Genomic DNA, 19,717 nt, shown 5'->3' on the forward strand with positions numbered 1-19,717 from the left:
ATATTTGTGTGTGTGTAGGGGCCGTTCGAGTGTATATTCATTTGCAGTTCAGGAGCCTTAGAAAGCTGGGTGTCGGCTCGTACTGGGATGGTGCACAAAGTAAGGCCTCTTTTACACGTCGCGTATGTGCGCTGTTCGTGTTCTCCATAGATCGTATCCATTGTCTTTAATGGGTGTATTCACACATCAGTGGTTTTCCACGGATTGTGGGTCTATGGTGACACCATGGAGTCATGCCCTATGCCATCTGTGTTTACGGATCCCTTGCACACTATAGTTTATGGATCTGTGAAAACCATGGACACCACACGGACGCCATCCGTGTTTGTTCCATGGTTTTCATGGATTGTAGCTAGAAGATGCTATGGAAACTAATTTTTATCCTAGTAGTATCTGTCTAAGGGCTCATGCACTCATTTTCCTCCTCTTCACTGACAGCAATAAACATTATTAATATTGTGCTGGAGAAGCCCTTTAAATTTCACGCTCTGTTGGAATATACAGTATAGAGGGTGTTTTTTCTTTCTTGTGTGCCTCGAAGGTGCGGCAATAGACGTCCGTTTACATAACTCGCGATCACGTCTTTCCCCCCCCCATGGGCAGGGAATGTACGGACTATAACTGTCCAGCTCAGATCTCATTACAGTCAAACATGTCCTCTGTCCCTATTACCCAGAAGGCAGTGCGACTACAATTCCTTACGCTTCTGTTTCCACACCGTCGCTGTAAAGATTTTTTGCCTGCAGAGACAACTCACTCTGGGGGTAATGTATCATGCCCCCGCGCCACTTTTCTGGACTAAAAAGTCGTAAATGAAGACTGAAATCTACGGCAGTCCCAAGTCACGGTAGATTTCTAGTTAGGCATACGGACTGCTGGGGGATGCACCTAATATGACGAGGACTGCAAGAGGCCTAATATATGGCGAGGGAATTTTATAGACCGGCGTAAAACGTGGGCTATGATAAATCTACCCCATTTTGTTTTGGTTCTTGCTGAACGTCTCATGTGATGTTCTACAGGCTTTCTTGGGGGGGGGGGGGGGGGGGGGTTATAGGGTGTGTGTCTGGTATTGCTTGGTAAAAAAAATACCTTTTTTTTGTTTTGTTCTGGAAAACCCCTTTAACCACTTCAACCCCGCTAGCTAAAACCCCCTTCATGACCAGGCCACTTTTTACACTTCTGCACTACACTACTTTCACTGTTTATCGCTCGGTCATGCAACTTACCACCCAAATGAATTTTACCTCCTTTTCTTCTCACTAATAGAGCTTTCATTTGGTGGTATTTCATTGCTGCTGGCATTTTTACTTTTTTTGTTATTAATCAAAATGTAACGATTTCACTTTCAGCTGTAAAATTTTGCAAAAAAAACAACATCCATATATACATTTTTCGCCAAATTTATTGTTCTACATGTCTTTGATGAAAAAAAAAATGTTTGGGCAAAAAAAAAAATGGTTTGGGTAAAAGTTATAGCGTTTACACACTGGTACAAAAATGTGAATTTCCGCTTTTTGAAACGGCTCTGACTTTCTGAGCACCGGTCATGATTCCTGAGGTTCTACAATGCCCAAACAGTAGAAAAACCCCACAAATGACCCCATTTCGGAAAGTAGACACCCTAAGGTATTTGCTGATGGGCATAGTGAGTTCATAGAACTTTTTATTTTTTGTCACAAGTTAGCGGAAAATGATGATTTTTATTTTTTTATTTTTTATTTTTCCTTTCAAAGTCTTATATTCCACTAACTTGCGACAAAAAATTCTAGGAACTCGCCATGCCCCTCACGGAATACCTTGGGGTGTCTTCTTTCCAAAATGGGGTCACTTGTGGCGTAGTTATACTGCCCTGGCAATTTAGGGGCCCAAATGTGTGAGAAGAACTTTGCAATCAAAATGTGTAAAAAATGGCCTGCGAAATCCGAAAGGTGCACTTTGGAATATGTGCCCATTTGCCCACCTTGGCTGCAAAAAAGTGTCACACATCTGGTATCGCTGTACTCAGGAGAAGTTGGGGAACGTGTTTTGGGGTGTCATTTTACATATACCCATGCTGGGTGAGAGAAATATCTTGGCAAAAGACAACTTTTCCCATTTTTTTTTTTATACAAAGTTGGCATTTGACCAAGATATTTATCTCACCCAGCATGGGTATATGTAAAATGACACCCCAAAACACATTCCCCAGCTTCTCCTGAGTACGGTGATACCAGATGTGTGACACTTTTGCGCATCTAGGCTGCAAAAGTGCCCAAATTTCTTTTAGGAGGGCATTTTTAGACATTTGGATCCCAGACTTCTTCTCGCGCTTTAGGGCCCCTAAAAAGTCAGGGCAGTATAAATACCCCACATGTGACCCCACTTTGGAAAGAAGACACCCCAAGGTATTCAATGAGGGGCATGGCGAGTTCATAGAAATGTATTTTTTTGGCATAAGTTAGCGGAAATTGATTTTTTTTATTTATTTTTTTCTCACAAAGTCTCACTTTCTGCCAACTTAGGACAAAAATTTAAATCTTTCATGGACTCAATATGCCCCTCAGCGAATACCTTGGGGTGTCTTCTTTCCAAAATGGGGTCAGTTGTGGGGTGTTTGTACTGCCCTGGCATTTGAGGGTCTCCGCAATCATTACATGTATGGCCAGCATTAGGAGTTTCTGCTATTCTCCTTATATTGAGCATACAGGTAAGCCTACTTTCACACTAGCGTTCGGGCGGATCCGTTCTGAACGGATCCGCTCATAATAATGCTGACGGAGGCTCCGTTCAGAACGGATCCGTCTGCATTATATTAGCAAAAAAAAGCTAAGTGTGAAAATAGCCTGGGACGGATCCGTCCAGACTTTCAATGTAAAGTCAATGGGGGACGGATCCGCTTGAAGATTGAGCCACATTGTGGCATCTTCAAACGGATCCGTCCCCATTGACTTACATTGTAAGTCTGGACGGATCCGCACGCCTCCGCACGGCCAGGCGGACACCCGAACGCTGCAAGCAGCGTTCAGCTGTCCGCCTGTCCGTGCGGAGGCGAGCGGAGCGGAGGCTGAACGCCGCCAGACTGATGCAGTCTGAGCGGATCAGCTCCATTCAGACTGCATCAGGGCTGGACGGCTGCGTTCGGGTCCGCTCGTGAGCCCCTTCAAACGGAGCTCACGAGCGGACACCCGAACGCTAGTGTGAAAGCAGCCTAATGAGATTTTTTTTTTTCCGTTCAGCCTCTGGGCTGAAAGAAAAAAATGAACGGCACACATTTCTTCATTCGCATCGATCAATCTGCCCAAAAAAAAAAAAAAAGAAGGAGGGGAAAGGCGTCTGCCAGGACATAGGAGCTCCGCCCAACATCCATACCCACTTAGCTCGTATGCCCTGGCAAACCAGATTTCTCCATTCACATCAATCGATGTGGATGAATAAATCATTGCCGGGATTATTTATTTTTTTTACATACAAAGTGTTTGCCAAAGCATAGGAACGCCGCCTCCTCCTCAGCTCGTATACCTTGGCAAACGTATCTGTTACTGCAGAGTAGAAATCTCGTCTTGCAGCGCCGCATACACCGACTTGCGTGTAATCTGACAGCAGCGCAATGCTTCTGTCAGAATGCACATCAGTGCTGCAGCTAGTCGATCGGTTGGTCCACCTGGAAGGTAAAAAAAAAGCGAAAAAACCAGGCCGCAACGCAATAATTTTATTAACTTTGGAACAGAACATGTAAACTTTAACTTTTTTAACTAAACATTAACCTTTTTGCTTACTGGTGTTTTTTTTTTTTTTTTTTTTTTTTTTTTTTTTTTTTACCTTTATAGAACAAACCTCTCCTTCCCCATGGGTCTATGTGCAAAGCGCAAATCGCCCAAAGATGTGGTGAAGTGCGTTATGCACTTTGTCCCAGGTGAAAGGAGAGGTTTGCAGCAGCTGTGAGTGAATGGGCCCTAATAGCCCTGTGTGCCTGTCCTGGTGAGATGATCCCTATGCTAGGTGTACCTGTGTGTGGTACTTCCGGAAACACTCTCCAAAGCATAGGGCAGGGTGGTCAGGACAGAAATAGCGGGTGTCACGCCTTATTCCACTCCTGCTACAGACACGACATTTTTTTCGGGGTGGCGGTCGGTTTGAGGTACCAGGAACGACACTGGGGAAATGTCGCTCGTGTAGACGGCTAACTACACTGGTGGATGGGGCCACGGAACCTCCTGGTATAGCCTGTGGCCCTTTCACAGAGCTTATACAATTTGACCCCATACCGGGCGCGCTTGCTTGGGATGTATTGTTTGAAGCCAAGGCGCCCGGTAAAATGTATCAGGGACTCGTCTACGCAGATGTTTTGCTCAGGGGTATACAAATCTGCAAATTTCAGGTTGAAATGGTCTATGAGGGGCCGAATTTTGTGGAGCCGGTCAAAAGCAGGGTGGCCTCTGGGACGGGAGGTGCTGTTATCACTAAAGTGCAGGAAACGCAGGATGGTCTCAAATCGTGTCCTGGACATAGCAGCAGAGAACATGGGCATGTGATGAATTGGGTTCGTGCACCAATATGACCACAATTCATGCTTTTTAGTTAGACCCATGTTGAGGAGGAGGCCCAGAAAAGTTTTAATTTCGGAAACTTGGACTGGTTTCCACCGGAAAGACTGGGCATAAGAGCTTCCCGGGTTGGCGGATATAAATTGTGTGGCATACCGATTTGTTTCGGCCACGACTAAGTCCAAGAGCTCCGCAGTCAAGAACAGCTCAAAAAATCCCAGGGCCGAACCGATCTGAGCTGTCTCAACCCGAACTCCAGACTGGGCAGTGAAAGGGAAAACTACAGGTGCGGCTGAAGTTGGGGACTGCCAATCAGGGTTTGCCAGCACCTCAGGAATTCTAGGGGCTCTACGGGCAAGTCTTTGCGGTGGCTGCGACGGGGTCACTACTGCTCGTGCCACCGTACCAGCTTCAACTGCCCTTCTGGTGCTCGCCACTTCACCAGGTTGTACGGCAGTGCTGGTACTAGGTCCAGGAAGGGCTGCGCTGCTGGTGTATGCCTCACCACGTAATCCGACAGCACCAGCCCCACTCTGCTGCTCTTGAAGCGGATCCTGCGCAACCTGCGGTCTAGTGACACGGGGCCGGGTACGCCTGGTGCTATCAGGGACCTCAGCCTCCTCGTCCGAACTTTGGGTCAGAGAGCCACTGCTTTCTACAGGTTCGTATTCTGACCCGCTAGATTCGTCAGATGAGGGTTCCCATTCCTCATCCGACTGGGTCAGAAGCCTGTAGCCCTCTTCAGAAGAATACCCCCTGTTTGACATTTGGGCAACTAAATTTAGGGGTATTCCCTGAGACTACCCAAGAAATAAAAGCAAGCCTGTCTTACAAAGGGGAGGCTAGCGAAGTACCGGAGGCCGCTGCGGTTGATTAAAAAAATATCAAAACTGATTTTTTTTATCGCCGCAGTGCGTGTAAAGTGAATGTGCGGTGATCAAAAAAAATATATTTTTTTGTCACTGCGGTGGGGCGGGCGTGGGTGAACGCACGTGTGGGCGACCTATCAGGCCTGATCGGGCAAACACTGCGTTTTGGATGGAGGGCGAACTAAAGTGACACTAATACTATTATAGATCTGACCGTGATCAGTTTTGATCACTTCGATACTATAAAAGTACAAATGCTGATTAGCGATACGCTAATCAGCGAATAAGGGACTGCGGTGCGGTGGGCTGGGCGCTAACTGATCCCTAAACTACCTAACCAAGGGGCCTAAACTATACCTAAAACCTAACGGTCAATACCAGTGAAAAAAAAGAGTGACAGTTTGCACTGATCACTTCTTTCCTTTTCACTAGTGATTGACAGGGGCAAGAAGGGGTGATCAAAGGGTTAATTGGGTGCTGGGAGGTGATCTGGGGCTAGTATGTGGTGTTGGTGGGTACTCAGTGATGTGTGCTCCTCTGCTGGAACCAACCGACCAAAAGGAGCAGAGGAGCACAGCAGCCATATAACCACATCATATTTACTAATATGATGTGGTATCTGGCTGCTGATTCGTTTTTTTTTTTTGAAAATCATCAACCTGCCAGCTACGATCATTGGCTGGCAGGTTGATGACGAACTTGTCCTTTGAATTTTGCCGGCCCGCGATGCGCATGCGCGGGCCGGCTTTCCCCGAAATCTCGCGTCTCGCGAGAGGACGCACCGGCGCGTCCACCCAGAACAACACGACCGCCGCGAAGACGCAATCCTGCGTACGGCGGTCGTGAGCCGGTTAAGGGGGAGGGGCTGTGACTACCTACTTGTCCATTGTATAAGTGTGAATATTTTTCTTAAAGGGAACCTGTCACTGAGATTTTGTGTATAGAGTAGAGGATATGGGTTGCTAGCCCTGCTCTATGCCCTACATAACCTGCTACTTATTTCATAATGTCTGGACCTATGAAACGTCCTCTTTAAGGCTTTGTTCACATTTCCGTATCAGTGTCACGTGAAAAAAAAGTGTACGTGTTTCATCCGTGAAAATGTCCGTGAAGAATCAGTGTGTCATCCATAATTCACGGAAGTTGCTCAGCTGAAAATTAACTTCCAAAAAATCTCCTATTAATCTTCAGTGAAAAACTAACGCAGCACGGACATAACACGGATGCCATCCGTGTTGGGTCAGTGATTTTCACAGACCCATAGATCAATCAGGGTTCTTGGTTTTCATTGCGGATCAGAGTAGTGCGTGTCCCTGTGAATTTTTTACGGAACCACGGTCAGTAAAAAAAATACTGAAATGTGAAGACACATTTAAATCAATGGGTAGGTGTGCTGTCCGCAGAAAACGCAGACAGCACATCTCGGTGAAAAACAGAAATGTGAACAAGGCCTAATACATGAAGATAGGACACAGCAAAAGTGTCCTATCCGAAGAGTGGGGGCATTTTTTTTGTTATCACATGATTTTTTTTTTATCACGTGATTCTCTCAGCAAAGTTTAATTTTCATGACAAATTGGTTACAGGTTGAAGAATACTGTTTAAAGGGAACCTGTCACCAGGATTTTGTGTATAGAGCTGAGGACATGGGTTGCTAGATGGCCGTTAGCACATCCGCAATACCCAGTCCCCATAGCTCTGTGTGCTTTTATTGTGTAAAAAAAAATAAAAATAATTTATACATATGCAAATTAACCTGAGATGAGTCAGGGACCGGACTCATCTCAGGTTAATTTCCATATGTATCAAATCTTTTTTTTTTTTTTACACAATAAAAGCACACAGAGCTATGGGGACTGGGTATTGCGGATGTGCTAGCGGCCATCTAGCAACCCATGTCCTCAGCTCTATACCCAAAATCCTGGTGACAGGTTCTCTTTAAACAGTATTCTTCAACCTGTAACCTATTTGTCATGAAAATTAAACTTTGCTGAGAGAATCATGTGATAAAAAAAATGCCCCCACTCTTCGGATAGGACACTTTTGCTGTGTCCTATCTTTATGTATTAGGCCTTGTTCACATTTCTGTTTTTCACTGACATGTGCTGTCTGCATTTTCTGCGGACAGCACACCTACCCATTGATTTAAATGTGTCTGTTCACATTTCAGTATTTTTTTACGGACCGTGGTTCTGTAAAAAATTCACGGGGATCCATGATGCAGGCCAAGAACCCCGATTGAAGTCTATGGGTCCGTGAAAATCACTGACCCAACACGCATGGTATCCGTGTTATGTCCGTGCTGCGTCCGTTTTTCACTGAAGACTAATAGGAGATTCTTTGGAAGTTAATTTTCAGCTGAGCAACTTCCGTGAATTACGGGTGACACACTAATTCTTCACGGATGAAATGCGTACGCTTTTTTTTTCACGTGACACTGACACGGAAATGTGAACAAAGCCTTAAAGAGGCTCCATAGACTATAAGTGGAAGTGTCACAAGTGGAAGTCCTCTTTAATAACGGGAGGTCAGGAGTCACGCCTCATATTTTGGGAAGCTCCTAGCGGCTTGTGAGCAGGCGGTCGGGGCTTAGCTGTCGTAGACGATCAGTCGTTGTTTCTGTGGATTAGACACATGGCCTGTGATTCACCACAAAGCAGCGTACCGTGTCTGTGCAGGGTCTTACTCATGTCCGCCCCAGGCATCTCTGCTGAGTGCCAAGTGTCAGCCTGACGCTGCAAAGCTTCTGATTGCAACATCTTCAGGCCTAATGTACTGAGAGATCTGCTGACAAGTAGCGCGGAGGGACGCTGCTACAAGAGTGCGTCCAGTGTGAGGATGATGAGGGCAGTGGTCACTGTAACTCTCACTTTATTCTTCTGCAGCCTAATCCCGTAGTCCGCCATTAAACGGGTTTTCAATCAGGAAAACATGACTGCTTTCTTCCAAAAAACAGCACCACGCCTGTCCACAGGTTGTGTGTTGTATTGCAGCTCAACCCCATTCACTTCAGCTGCAGTACCACACACAACCTGTGGACAGGCGTGGCGCTGTTTTCTAATTCTGTGCAACCCTTTTAGGGTCCATTCACACGTCCGCAAAATGGGTCTGCATCCATTCCGCAATTTTGCGGAACAGGTGCGGACCCATATATTTTCAATGGTGCCGGAATGTGCTGTCCGGATCCTCACTTCCGTTCCGCAAAAAATTGCGGACAAGAAAAGGCATTTTCTATGAAAGTGCCGGCGATGTGTGGTTCGCAAAACACACACGGACGTGTCAATGGACCTTTTATAGGATGTCCACGCTGGTCGGTGGTTTTGCCACCGCTAATTTGTATGTGGTAAATCTGCAGGTAAAGTTGACGAAATTTTAAGAGCTCGTTCATATAGCAAGTTTTTCTGTGCGGATTTCTGCTACATATTTTTCCGGTGTGAAAATAGATATTCACTGCAGAAGGTTAAATCCACGGCATCAGAATTGCTGCTGAAGAATGATGGTAAAATCCGCAGTGTAAATTCTCTTGCGGAGTTTCCGCCCCCTTGTGGCCATCCTCTGAAAGTGGGGGGGGGGGGGGGGGGGGCTTTTCATATAAGTGAAGATTAATTATTGCTTAATGGAAAGTTTTACATCCTTCTAATCTGCTTTCAGGATCTCAGCTTGCTGTCAGTAAATAGTAATCTTATTTGCATTCGGAGGATAGAAACCATTCTTGATCAAATACTTATCACAGCTGAGGGTTTATACAGTGTAACGAACCTTCAGCCATGAGAAGTCAAGACAAGTTTTCAGCAAGAATGCTCCCATTCACTGACCACTAGCAGTGGAAGAAGAATTTAAAGACAATACGTATAGAAAGTTGCCGAATGTTTAGCACAGACATCTCCTTGGGGTCTTCCTTATCACCTGGTGAAACGTCTTGGCACAGAAATGGGGGCCTGCGGATGCTGCAAGAAGCAGATTGCAGCGTGAAGGGGGGGGGGGGGGGGGAGGAGAAGATATAAGCTATACTGTGCCACGTTCCTCCCATATTAAAGGGACAGCTCTTCATGGCCTCTTCCATCCGCTGAAGGTCACCCTGGTGGCCATTGAGGATGCATCAGTAAATTCCCCTGTGCATCTAGGGCCGGATGTATTATGGAGTAACAGGTAGTGGACTGATGAGCAGCAACACGATGAACCTCTTAAAGGAGCTTTTCCATATAGGAGCTCGTCTGTCCCCTGTCAAAAGGTCTGGGAAAACCGTTTTTTTTTATCTATATCAGTTTCTAGGAAAGCTGGGTCACTATGAATGTGCCCTTCACTACTCAATTCTTAGTATCCTTAATAGCAAATCCACCTCCAGCCTCAGGACATCAGTGATGCATCAGCCGCGCTGTCCTTGCTGTATGTTTAGGCAGATTTGCTCTTCTGGTCTCCAGGAAAGCTGAGTGTCAACCCCTTGGTATCTGTGAAGGCAGAATTCAGTTGGCCTTTCCTCTTGTTTCTAGGAAAGCTGGGTGACAAATGGGCTCCTGTACATCAGTGCTGAGACGTGTACATTTGGCGTGCTCTTGATGTGTCTCATGGCACATGTGCCATGATGCTGCCGATCAGGCAATCAGATAGAGATTTGCGCAGCGACTCTTTGCAGTCATTAATCGTAAGTCCACAGAACGTTCATCGTCTCCCCGGAGCTGTCGCCCCTTCCCTGAAAGACAAGACATCCTTTTACCGTTGAATGGACTTCCATGGTATAATTCATTGAATGCATAGCCATAAAAGAAACCAGCACAGCCTACCTGCTCTGCCGTTTTCATACTACAACTCCCAGCATGTCCTGACAGTGTAGCGGGAGCCACTGCTCTATGTGATACTTTTTCCCCCTCTTAGGCTAGGTCTACACTGCAAAATGTGTCGCGCGACATTTTTTATATTGGTAGTCTATGGTGTCGCACTGCGACATACTGCGACGCGACAGTCGCAGAAAAATCCATTTTGAATGGATTTTTTGCGACAGTCGCAGCATGTCGCAGTGCGACACCATAGACTATCATTATAAAAATTGTCGCGTGACAAATGTCGTCGTGTAGACCTAGCTTTAATCTATATGTCCACCATTGATTCAGCTTTCCCAGGCTTCTGAATAGCAAACCATGGACTGTATCAGTGGACAATAAGTAGATTTGCCATGGCAGCTCTATATAAGCTACTGCCCTTCAAGGGTGGATCTAGAGCAGTGATGGCGAACCTATGGCACGGGTGCCAGAGGCGGCACCCAGAGCCCTCTCTGTGGGCACCCGCACTCTGGAAAAAGTCTATGGTGTACAATATGCCTTAGACTTTTTCTGCCATTCATCAGCGCAGGCGCACTATGAACAGCACAGGCAGCGCACTGAATGTAGGCAGGCTATTATAGCTAAATAATAAAGTACATAGAGGATATACTATATTGGACCGCAGTATTCAGGTTAAATTGCTTTGTTTGCACTTTGCAATAAATAAGTGGCTTTTGGGTTGCAGTTTGGGCACTCGGCCTTTAAAAGGTTTGCCATCACTGATCTAGAGGGTTAATGGGGGGGTTATTTAACTCTCTTCCCGCTGGCGTCCAGCTGCTCAGGTATTGCTGCCTCCCAGCTGTATATATATACAGACTGAGGAATTTTTCCAGCCGGTGGTTGGAGCTGACATTCTTGCCATTCCACCAGCCATGGAAGAGGGGGGAGGATTCGGATTGGGGGGTGTGGAGTACTCGGAAGGAGGGTCTCTATAGTCCATTGCCTTTCCTGGGATGAGTCAGTTTTTTTTCTATGAGCAGCTTCTAATTGTAGTAATAATGGCCTCACATAAACGCACAATGGTGTTCCAGCTGTGACCGTCCTCATCAGTGTCTCTTCTTTTAGATTATGGCACTGTGCCATCCTGCCCGTGCTGCCATTAACCCCTGCAGGTGTGTTAAAGGAACAGGCCTTGTTACCCACAACCCCCTTTGTTATTATTGTGTGCGCGCGTCTGTGGCATTGAAGGGGTTCATTTATAAAATCACTGCAGAGAATAGACCTTTATCTAGTATAGTGATGAAGTCTGAATCTGATGAGTCCCTTTATGGCCAAAGTGTACCGAGAATTACACCCAGTATACAGGACAGGAGAAGTGGTACTGTGCAGTGTCCATATACGTATACAGAATAAGAGCAGTTAATGATAATTACACCCAGTATACAGCACAAGAGAAGGGGTACTGTGAAGTGTCCATATATACAGAATAAGAGCAGATACCGAGAATTACAGCCAGTATACAGGACAAGATAAGTGGTACTGTGCAGTGTCCATATATACAGAATAAGGGCAGAGACTGAGAATTACACCCAGTATACAGGACAAGAGAAGTGGTACTGTGCGATGTCCATATATACAGAATAAGAGCAGATACTGAGAATTACACCCAATATACAGGACAAGAGAAGTGGTACTGTGCAGTGTCCATACATACAGAATAGGAGCAGATACTGAGAATTACACCCAGTATATAGGACAGGAGAAGGGGTACTGTGCAGTGTCCATATATACAGAATAAGAGCAGATACTGAGAATTACACCCAGTATATAGGACAGGAGAAGGGGTACTGTGCAGTGTCCATATATACAGAATAAGAGCAGATACTGAGAATTACACCCAGTATACAGGACAAGAGAAGTGGTACTGTGCAGTGCCCATATATACAGAATAAGAGCAGTTAATCATAATTACACCCAGTATACAGGACAAGAGAAGGGGTACTGTGCAGTGCCCATATATACAGAATAAGAGCAGATACTGAGAATTACACCCAGTATACAGGACAGGAGAAGTGGTACTGTGCAGTGTCCATATATACAGAATAAGAACAGTTAATGATAATTACACCCAGTATACAGGACAAGAGAAGTGGTACTGTGCAGTGTCCATATATACAGAATAAGAGCAGATACTGAGAATTACACCCAGTATACAGGACAGGAGAAGTGGTACTGTGCAGTGTCCATATATACAGAATAGTAGCAGTTACTGAGAGTTACACCCAGTACACAGGACAGGAGAAGTGGTACTGTGCAGTGTCCATATATACAGAATAAGAGCAGATACTGAGAATTACACCCAGTATACAGGACAAGAGAAGTGGTACTGTGCAGTGTCCATATATATAGAATAAGAGCAGATACTGAGAATTACACCCAGTATACAGGACAGGAGAAGTGGTACTGTGCAGTGTCCATATATACAGAATAAGAGCAGGTACTGAGAATTACACCCAGTATACAGGACAGGAGAAGTGGTACTGTGCAGTGTCCATATATACAGAATAAGAGCAGGTACTGAGAATTCTACCCAGTATACAGGACAAGAGAAGTAGTACTGTGCAGTGTTCATATATGCAGAATAAGAGCAGATACTGAGAATTACACCCAGTATACAGGACAGGAGACGTGGTACTGTGCAGTGTCCATATATACAGAATAAGGGCAGATACTGAGAATTACACCCAGTATACAGGCAGGAGAAGTGGTACTGTGCAGTGTCCATATATACAGAATAAGAGCAGATACTGAGAATTACACCCAGTATACAGGACAAGAGAAGTGGTACTGTGCAGTGTCCATATATACAGAATAAGAGCAGATACTGACAATTACACCCAGTATACAGGACAAGAGAAGTGGTACTGTGCAGTGTCCATATATACAGAATAAGAGCAGATACTGAGAATTACACCCAGTATACAGGACAAGAGAAGTTGTACTGTGCAGTGTCCATATATACAGAATAAGAGCAGATACTGAGAATTGAATTGAATCTGTGCTTTCTGCATCTGTATGCTAGGGCTGCACGATATGGGAATTTTGTGCGATTGCGATTAGGGCCCTAAAAATTGCGATAACGGTATGCGATGCAATATTTTAAGGGAATTGTGCTAGAGGTCTATTTGCTTGGATTTTCAAGGCAAAAAGCACACACAAATTACTGATAATGCAGAAATGTAGTTATGCTTAACTCAAGAAGTGAAATGCACAGTGTTTTTCAAAATAAAACATATTTTACTAAATTAAATAACATTTGCATTACTGCAAAAGTACAAAATACAAAACTTGCTATTTTCTTAATAGCACTGCACAGAACAGATAAATAAAATAGAATAAATAAAAGAACATTTGTTCATTAAAATAACGACTTGCCTCCAGCTCCTCCTCCCTCCCCATACTGTAACTGATGTATCGCCGGCCGCGCTGTGCAGCATAGCGGCCGGCGATACATCCGTGTCAACCACTTAAAAAGTCAACCATCGCTTTATAAGGCACACTGCAATTTCCCCCCCCCCCCACTTTTGAGGGGGGAAAAGTTTGTCTTATGAAGCGAAAAATATTGTAATATAATTGCAGCATTTTTGGGTCGGCCAATTGGCGATTGCAATATGGCGATTAATTGCGATTGCTTTGGCGATTATATTGTGCAGGCCTACTGTATGCATTTTGTTCAAAATGATAGAACATGTCCGATACTTGTCTGCAAAATGCGGACTGTGGACCCATTGAAATCAATGGGTCTACAAAAATTGTGGATGCTGATCGGATGTGATCATTCGCATGAGTCCTAACACGGGCAATTTAGTGTGGAAATGCAGTGAAATCCCATTGCTGTGTACATGTAACCTAAAGGAGATTTGCACCTCCTGTGTGTTGTAGACCCATTACAAATACAGGTACAAAATACTGACCAGAATACTGCCATGTGAATGAGGCCTTAGAGAAGATAGTGAGCAGTGCGCCCAGTGCAGAGTTGTACTGTGCAGTGACATGGTAACAGAATCGATATATGATGAGCTGGCATCATGCACACGACCAGATGCAGATCTGCAGAATAGGGATACCGTCTGTGTTGTATCCGCCTTTTTTGTGGACCCATTTGCAGCCAAGTATAGGACATGTTCTATCTATTTTCAGAACGGACATATGGATGCGGAAATAGAACATGTCTGCAAAATGTGGATCACGCACACATTGGTCATTGGATCCGCAAAAAAATAGCTAAATGTGGACCGCACCTGAATCACATTTGCAGTTTGTGGACCATAAAACCGCTACAGTGGTGTGCATGTGTTTAGAATTTGCGTCTGTCACGTTTCTGATTGAATGAGCCTCATTTCTAGCCCTCTGCTGCCCTCTCTGGTGAGCAATGCTATTGCAGCCATCTGAGCTTCAGATGCTTTTCTGATGGTCTTCTCTAGACTTTGTGTCAATTAAAGCCAGATCAGAGTACCCCTTTTCACCAGTTACTGAGCCCACTACCCTCTGCCTCGAATTTTCACTTACCTTGTACTGATCCTAAGTTAAGTCCTATCTACTTTAGTCCCTTCCAGAGCTGCATGGATATTATGCTGTATGACAGCTTCTGTTACAGCACTCTTACAGCTTAGCTACCCTCGAAATGCATTGTCCCTGGTTGTGTTGCATTCCAGGAATGTCCTGCTGTAGTGTCTACATCTCCCACAGCTGGCTCTACTCTAAACCAAGCACTGAACCAGCAGGGGAAGCGGTGAAACTGTCCTCTTAGCGGATTTATAATTGCAGCTTTGGATGTGATTGGAGTATAATATAGTATATTCTCTTCCATACTTTTATTATTTTTTATTGACAGCCTTTCTGCCTTCTTTTGAGACATTGCAGTTTCCCCTCTTAAGTCTTCACCCCAAGTGAACCTGTGCGCTGTGCGGCGAGGACATTGTGTATTCCGTCCGTATCTGTGATATTTCATCTCGCAGCCCCCTTTATCTGCCCTCTTGGCGTTGGGGAGGGGGGGCCGGGCGGAGGCATTGTCCTGCAGTCTGGATGAGCTGCTGGGAACATGCGATTTATAGTCTCAGACGTGATTGTAGAGCGGAGAATCCCGATGGACGCTGAGTTATGGCGTTGTGTCACAAAGAAAACGAGCGTCGCAGGTCATTGCCTCTTCTAAAATACGAGGCCGTACGTTATCGCCATCTGCGGCAGCTTGACATGAGAAAAGTTGTCACGTCGCGGTGGGCGGAGCCTTCAGCTGTTTAATTTGCTGTGCTGCACTTTGGAAATGTCACTGTCTTGTGCCTGAGCCAAAATGGCTGCCATCTGGTGCCCTCTACAGCTGTTGTATTGGTTTTATGGGTCTCCTATGTGGGTAGCAGATGCCAGGTGTCAACCCCTATTGGCAACAATTACCGTGCTCATGGGGATCATCACATTACCTTCCACATTCTCCCTGCTTTATTTCTTCTGTTGCTATAATGTCAGTCTTCACTGCAGTTCTGGCATGCTATTCCAGAGTTTATTTATGAGTATCCTCTTTCTCTCTTGTTGTGCAGCATCTACAAATGACCATCCAGGCGATGCAGGATGAGCTCCGGATTCAGCGAGACCTCAACCAGCTCTTCCAGCAGGACAGCGGGGGACGCGCCAAAGAAGTCTTCACTTCCGAACCAACCGAGGAAAACTTCCGCATCCTGCATGCGGAGCACGACCGCCAAGCCAAGGAGCTATTCCTTCTGCGCAAGACGCTGGAGGAGATGGAATTGCGGATTGAGACGCAGAAGCAAACGCTGAATGCCAGGGACGAGTCTATCAAAAAACTGTTGGAGATGCTGCAGAGTAAGGGGATCTCCTCAAAGGTCATGGACGAGGACCACGAGAGGACACGGAGGTTGGCGGAGGCCGAGATGCATGTCCACCACCTGGAGAGTCTACTGGATCAGAAGGAAAAGGAGACTAACATGCTAAGAGAGGTCATTACAAATGGCTTTGTATCCTCCAGTCACATCTAAAGCTGCATTTAAAGAACCTATAAGTATTGCTAATGTCCCATAATCCATTGCACATCCTTCAGTGCACAACAGCAGTGGGTGGTCTTGATATACTAAGTCATCAAGTACCTGGAAGGTCTTTTATAATCAGTGGAATTTGTAGTTGGCAGAATTTTGAATGCAGCTCTAGTTGGGATTGGAGTATAAGAATCTAGTGTAAAGTTTTTTGAATGTTTATGTTTTATTTTTTTGCCTTTCATTGGAACCAGGCCTGAGTCCCAGCAGTGTGACCAGTTGTAGCTGTCACAATTTTGAATGCAGCTCTGGTTGGGATTAGAATATAAGAATCTACCACTTATTGGAACCAGGTCATACTCCCAGCAGTGTAACTGTTAATGCGCCAGCGTGTTTCTCCGCAGCTCCACACACACAGGGTGCTTTAAACAGACGGCTACTTTCCTGTTTCCACGGAGACGGTTGCCATGGCGCCCGTGGGTGTCAGCTAAATGCTCTTGTTCTGTGGCTGTAAATAGTTTTTTTGCAGGGAAGACGGTGCGGTCTGAGCCCGGACTGCGGGTTATCCGCCATACAGGGGAAGGAGGCGACTACATCGCTCACCCAGTATTAACTCTTTGGTGGCTGAGACAAATTCTAGTCTAAATTGCGGAGCATTTCCCTTAAAAAAAAATAAAAATACATTTAAATCCATATTGTATCTGTTTCTGGAAAAGCTGGGTGATTTGCCATTACAACTTCCATCAGACACTCACCCAACATTTCTGGGCGGTAGAGCTATCTAGTCAGATGTGCATAGATGTGATCAGATTTTCAGGACTCTGGGAAAGTTGGGTGACCACTGATGCTGAGATGGATGTGTATTGAGGTCACCTTGTTTTTCCTGAATACAGGCTGGGTCCTGGGGGGGCATTTGGACACTAAAATATGTGAACCAGTATGTTAATCTTGGTGACTGACGATCTTTGAAGGAGCTGAACTGCAAGTTGTCCGTTGTCACCCAACTTTCCCAGGGACAGATGTAATTGAGACACCACAGTTACTGCTTCTACTGGAGTATTCACCAAACTTTCCTAGACCTCAGAATGTCAAATCTGCTTAGTTATGTATGAATATAGGGATGCATCACTGGATAACTAGACAGATAAAGGGGAACCTTTGGAGATTTAATGGCAGTGATGATGCATGTCACCCAGCTTTCCTAGAGGCAGATGTATTTTGATTTCCTGGCCCCTGGAAATGCTCTTCACCTGTTATATGGCCACTGGGCTTCGCACCCTGTCCCATCCATCCAGCTGCAGTGTAAAATATGGTCCCCTGTAGCTGTAATCGGTTTTATTAACCTGAACATGGGTTGCAGGAACAGATTTTCAGTCGCAGATTTTTTTTTTTCTGCAACAAAATCTGCCATGTGTGAATGCACCCTAAGACTGTAAACCACTGCTGAACGTCTAGAAGATCATGTAGACTACAGTGTTATGACCCAGCTGTCCCTTACCCTGGGCCAGTGCATTAACGTCAGGCTGCCATCTAGTGGACAGGATGGGAACTGCAAGTCTAATTATTAACCAATGGAACAACATTAGGGCCCATATCACACAGTTTGTTTTTAGACACCATTTTGGCGTGGAAAACCGTGCCGAAATTCTGCCAGCAGTTGCGTCCTTTTTGCCTCCCATTTTTTTCAATGGGTGGCAGCGCTGAAGATCTAGGAGCAACCGTGCTAAGAAGGAACATGTCTCTTCTTGGGGCGATCGCGGCTTTAAACCTCCGCTCTGCGATCTTCTGTGCTGCCTCTCTTTGAAAAGAATGGAAGGCAGAATTTCAACGTGGCTCCCCATGCCAAAATTTGGCAGAAAAAGAAAACGCTGTGCAAGTTGGCCCTTAGAGGAAGTTTCATTATCTACACGTGATGAGAAGCCGTACTGGGGTATTCCTACTTCTTCACTACTAATGCACATGATTTTAGCCATAGCCGCTAGCTAGAACCCGCTTGTTTCCCATGATACATGATGTGATTATTGTTCTGTCCCTCCCATTAGAAATCGTGTGCAACAATTATGAGGTGTTTCTGTTGCCTGTGTGATGCCCCATGGCGTGATCGTGCATTGCGGGCTTGGTGGCAACAGCGGGTTAATAGAGATCCCCAGATGCTTTCCGTTACCTTAAATACCCGCTGAGCGGATCTCAGACAAATCTCGCCCAAAGGGAAAGCGAGCTGCGTCATCTCCTGGCAACTGTTCCATGGTCGTGCAGTGTCTGCCAGCTTCTGTCTCTAGGGGGCAGGTAGCGGGGGAGCTACTCCCTGGGGCAGGTGTCTCACCTGTGTTATTGTTTTTTTGCAGGAAATCCACCGCCGCTTTGAGAATGCTCCGGATTCTGCCAAGACGAAAGCCCTGCAGACCGTCATCGAGATGAAGGTATTAGACCCCCACCACCTTAGGTGGAAGTAGAGGAGCAGGATCTATATATAGATACTAGTCTGTCACCTGGCAGTGAGGGAGGGCACAGATCGGGGATGAGAGGGGGCATAATGAGGTTGGTGTAATCATAGGTTGACCCTAATGTCTGTGAGATTGAAGCTGGATCTTAAAGGCATTCCGTCACTTAAAAGCTCCATGTAGTTTCGGCTCCATTAAAACTGAGCTAGTAAGGGGAGTTGTATCTACTAGATGCCCTCACAAGCTCCAGCCATAAGGACAATTTGTATCGGATCTCCTAAAACAGGGCTCCCAAGGAGTCCAAACTGCATTATAAGGGCCCCCTTGGCTTCGGTGAATAGGTGGCCACAGTACCTGGTTTACTCGTTGAAGGGGGACAGCCAAATGACCTTGGTTGTTTTTTAGGACTCTAAAATCACCTCCATGGAGCGTGGCCTTCGAGACCTGGAGGATGAGATCCAGATGCTGAAGTCTAACGGGGCTCTGAGCACTGAGGAGCGGGAGGAGGAGATGAAGCAGATGGAGGTCTACCGCAGCCATTCAAAGTTCATGAAGAACAAGGTAAGCACACACTTGTGCCATCATGTGCACAGATACTGGACAGCTATACAGATGGGGCCCCTGAGAGATCAGCATCAGGACCCAATCTGTCATTATCTTATCAATGACCCCTTAAGAGGCAGGGTGGATATTTTGAGCCCCGACTTACTCCATATTCAAATTATACTCCAGAGGTGCACTCTCTATTCTGCAGAGCTGAAACCTCCCAGCATTCTGCAAATTGTTCATCATGTGCACAAAATGTACCCTAGTAATTTCTATTCTGTGCACTGTACAGCCATCTGATGTACAAAAAAAAGTGCTAGCTTATAGGAACTCAAGATAGCTGTTATCTCTACAAGATTGCTGACTGTTAACCAGCAGAACTATGAGTGTAGCTCTGGAGTATAATAGTATAATACAAGCTGATCCAGGATGAGTACAGGACATGTAGTGTCGTGTATGTATATAGTGACTCCACTAGCAGAATAGTGAGTGCATCTGTGAATTACAATACTGTAACTCAACATCAGTACAAGT

The 19,717-nt window shown here is 45.5% G+C and overlaps 1 protein-coding gene across 1 annotated transcript in view; it reads left to right on the forward strand.

Annotated features, from left to right (window-relative positions):
* The window catches only part of ERC1 (ELKS/RAB6-interacting/CAST family member 1), a 132,146-nt gene that overhangs the window by 27,934 nt on the left and 84,495 nt on the right, over positions 1 to 19,717 (forward strand). Inside the window, exons 3-5 of the mRNA XM_044277489.1 lie at positions 15,747 to 16,163; positions 18,542 to 18,616; positions 19,043 to 19,198. Of these exons, the coding sequence (XP_044133424.1) occupies positions 15,747 to 16,163; positions 18,542 to 18,616; positions 19,043 to 19,198 (648 nt within the window). The remainder of the gene's footprint in view (positions 1 to 15,746; positions 16,164 to 18,541; positions 18,617 to 19,042; positions 19,199 to 19,717) is intronic.

The sequence above is a fragment of the Bufo gargarizans genome, chromosome 2 (assembly GCF_014858855.1).
Source record: "Bufo gargarizans isolate SCDJY-AF-19 chromosome 2, ASM1485885v1, whole genome shotgun sequence".
Taxonomy (NCBI): Eukaryota; Metazoa; Chordata; class Amphibia; order Anura; family Bufonidae; genus Bufo; species Bufo gargarizans.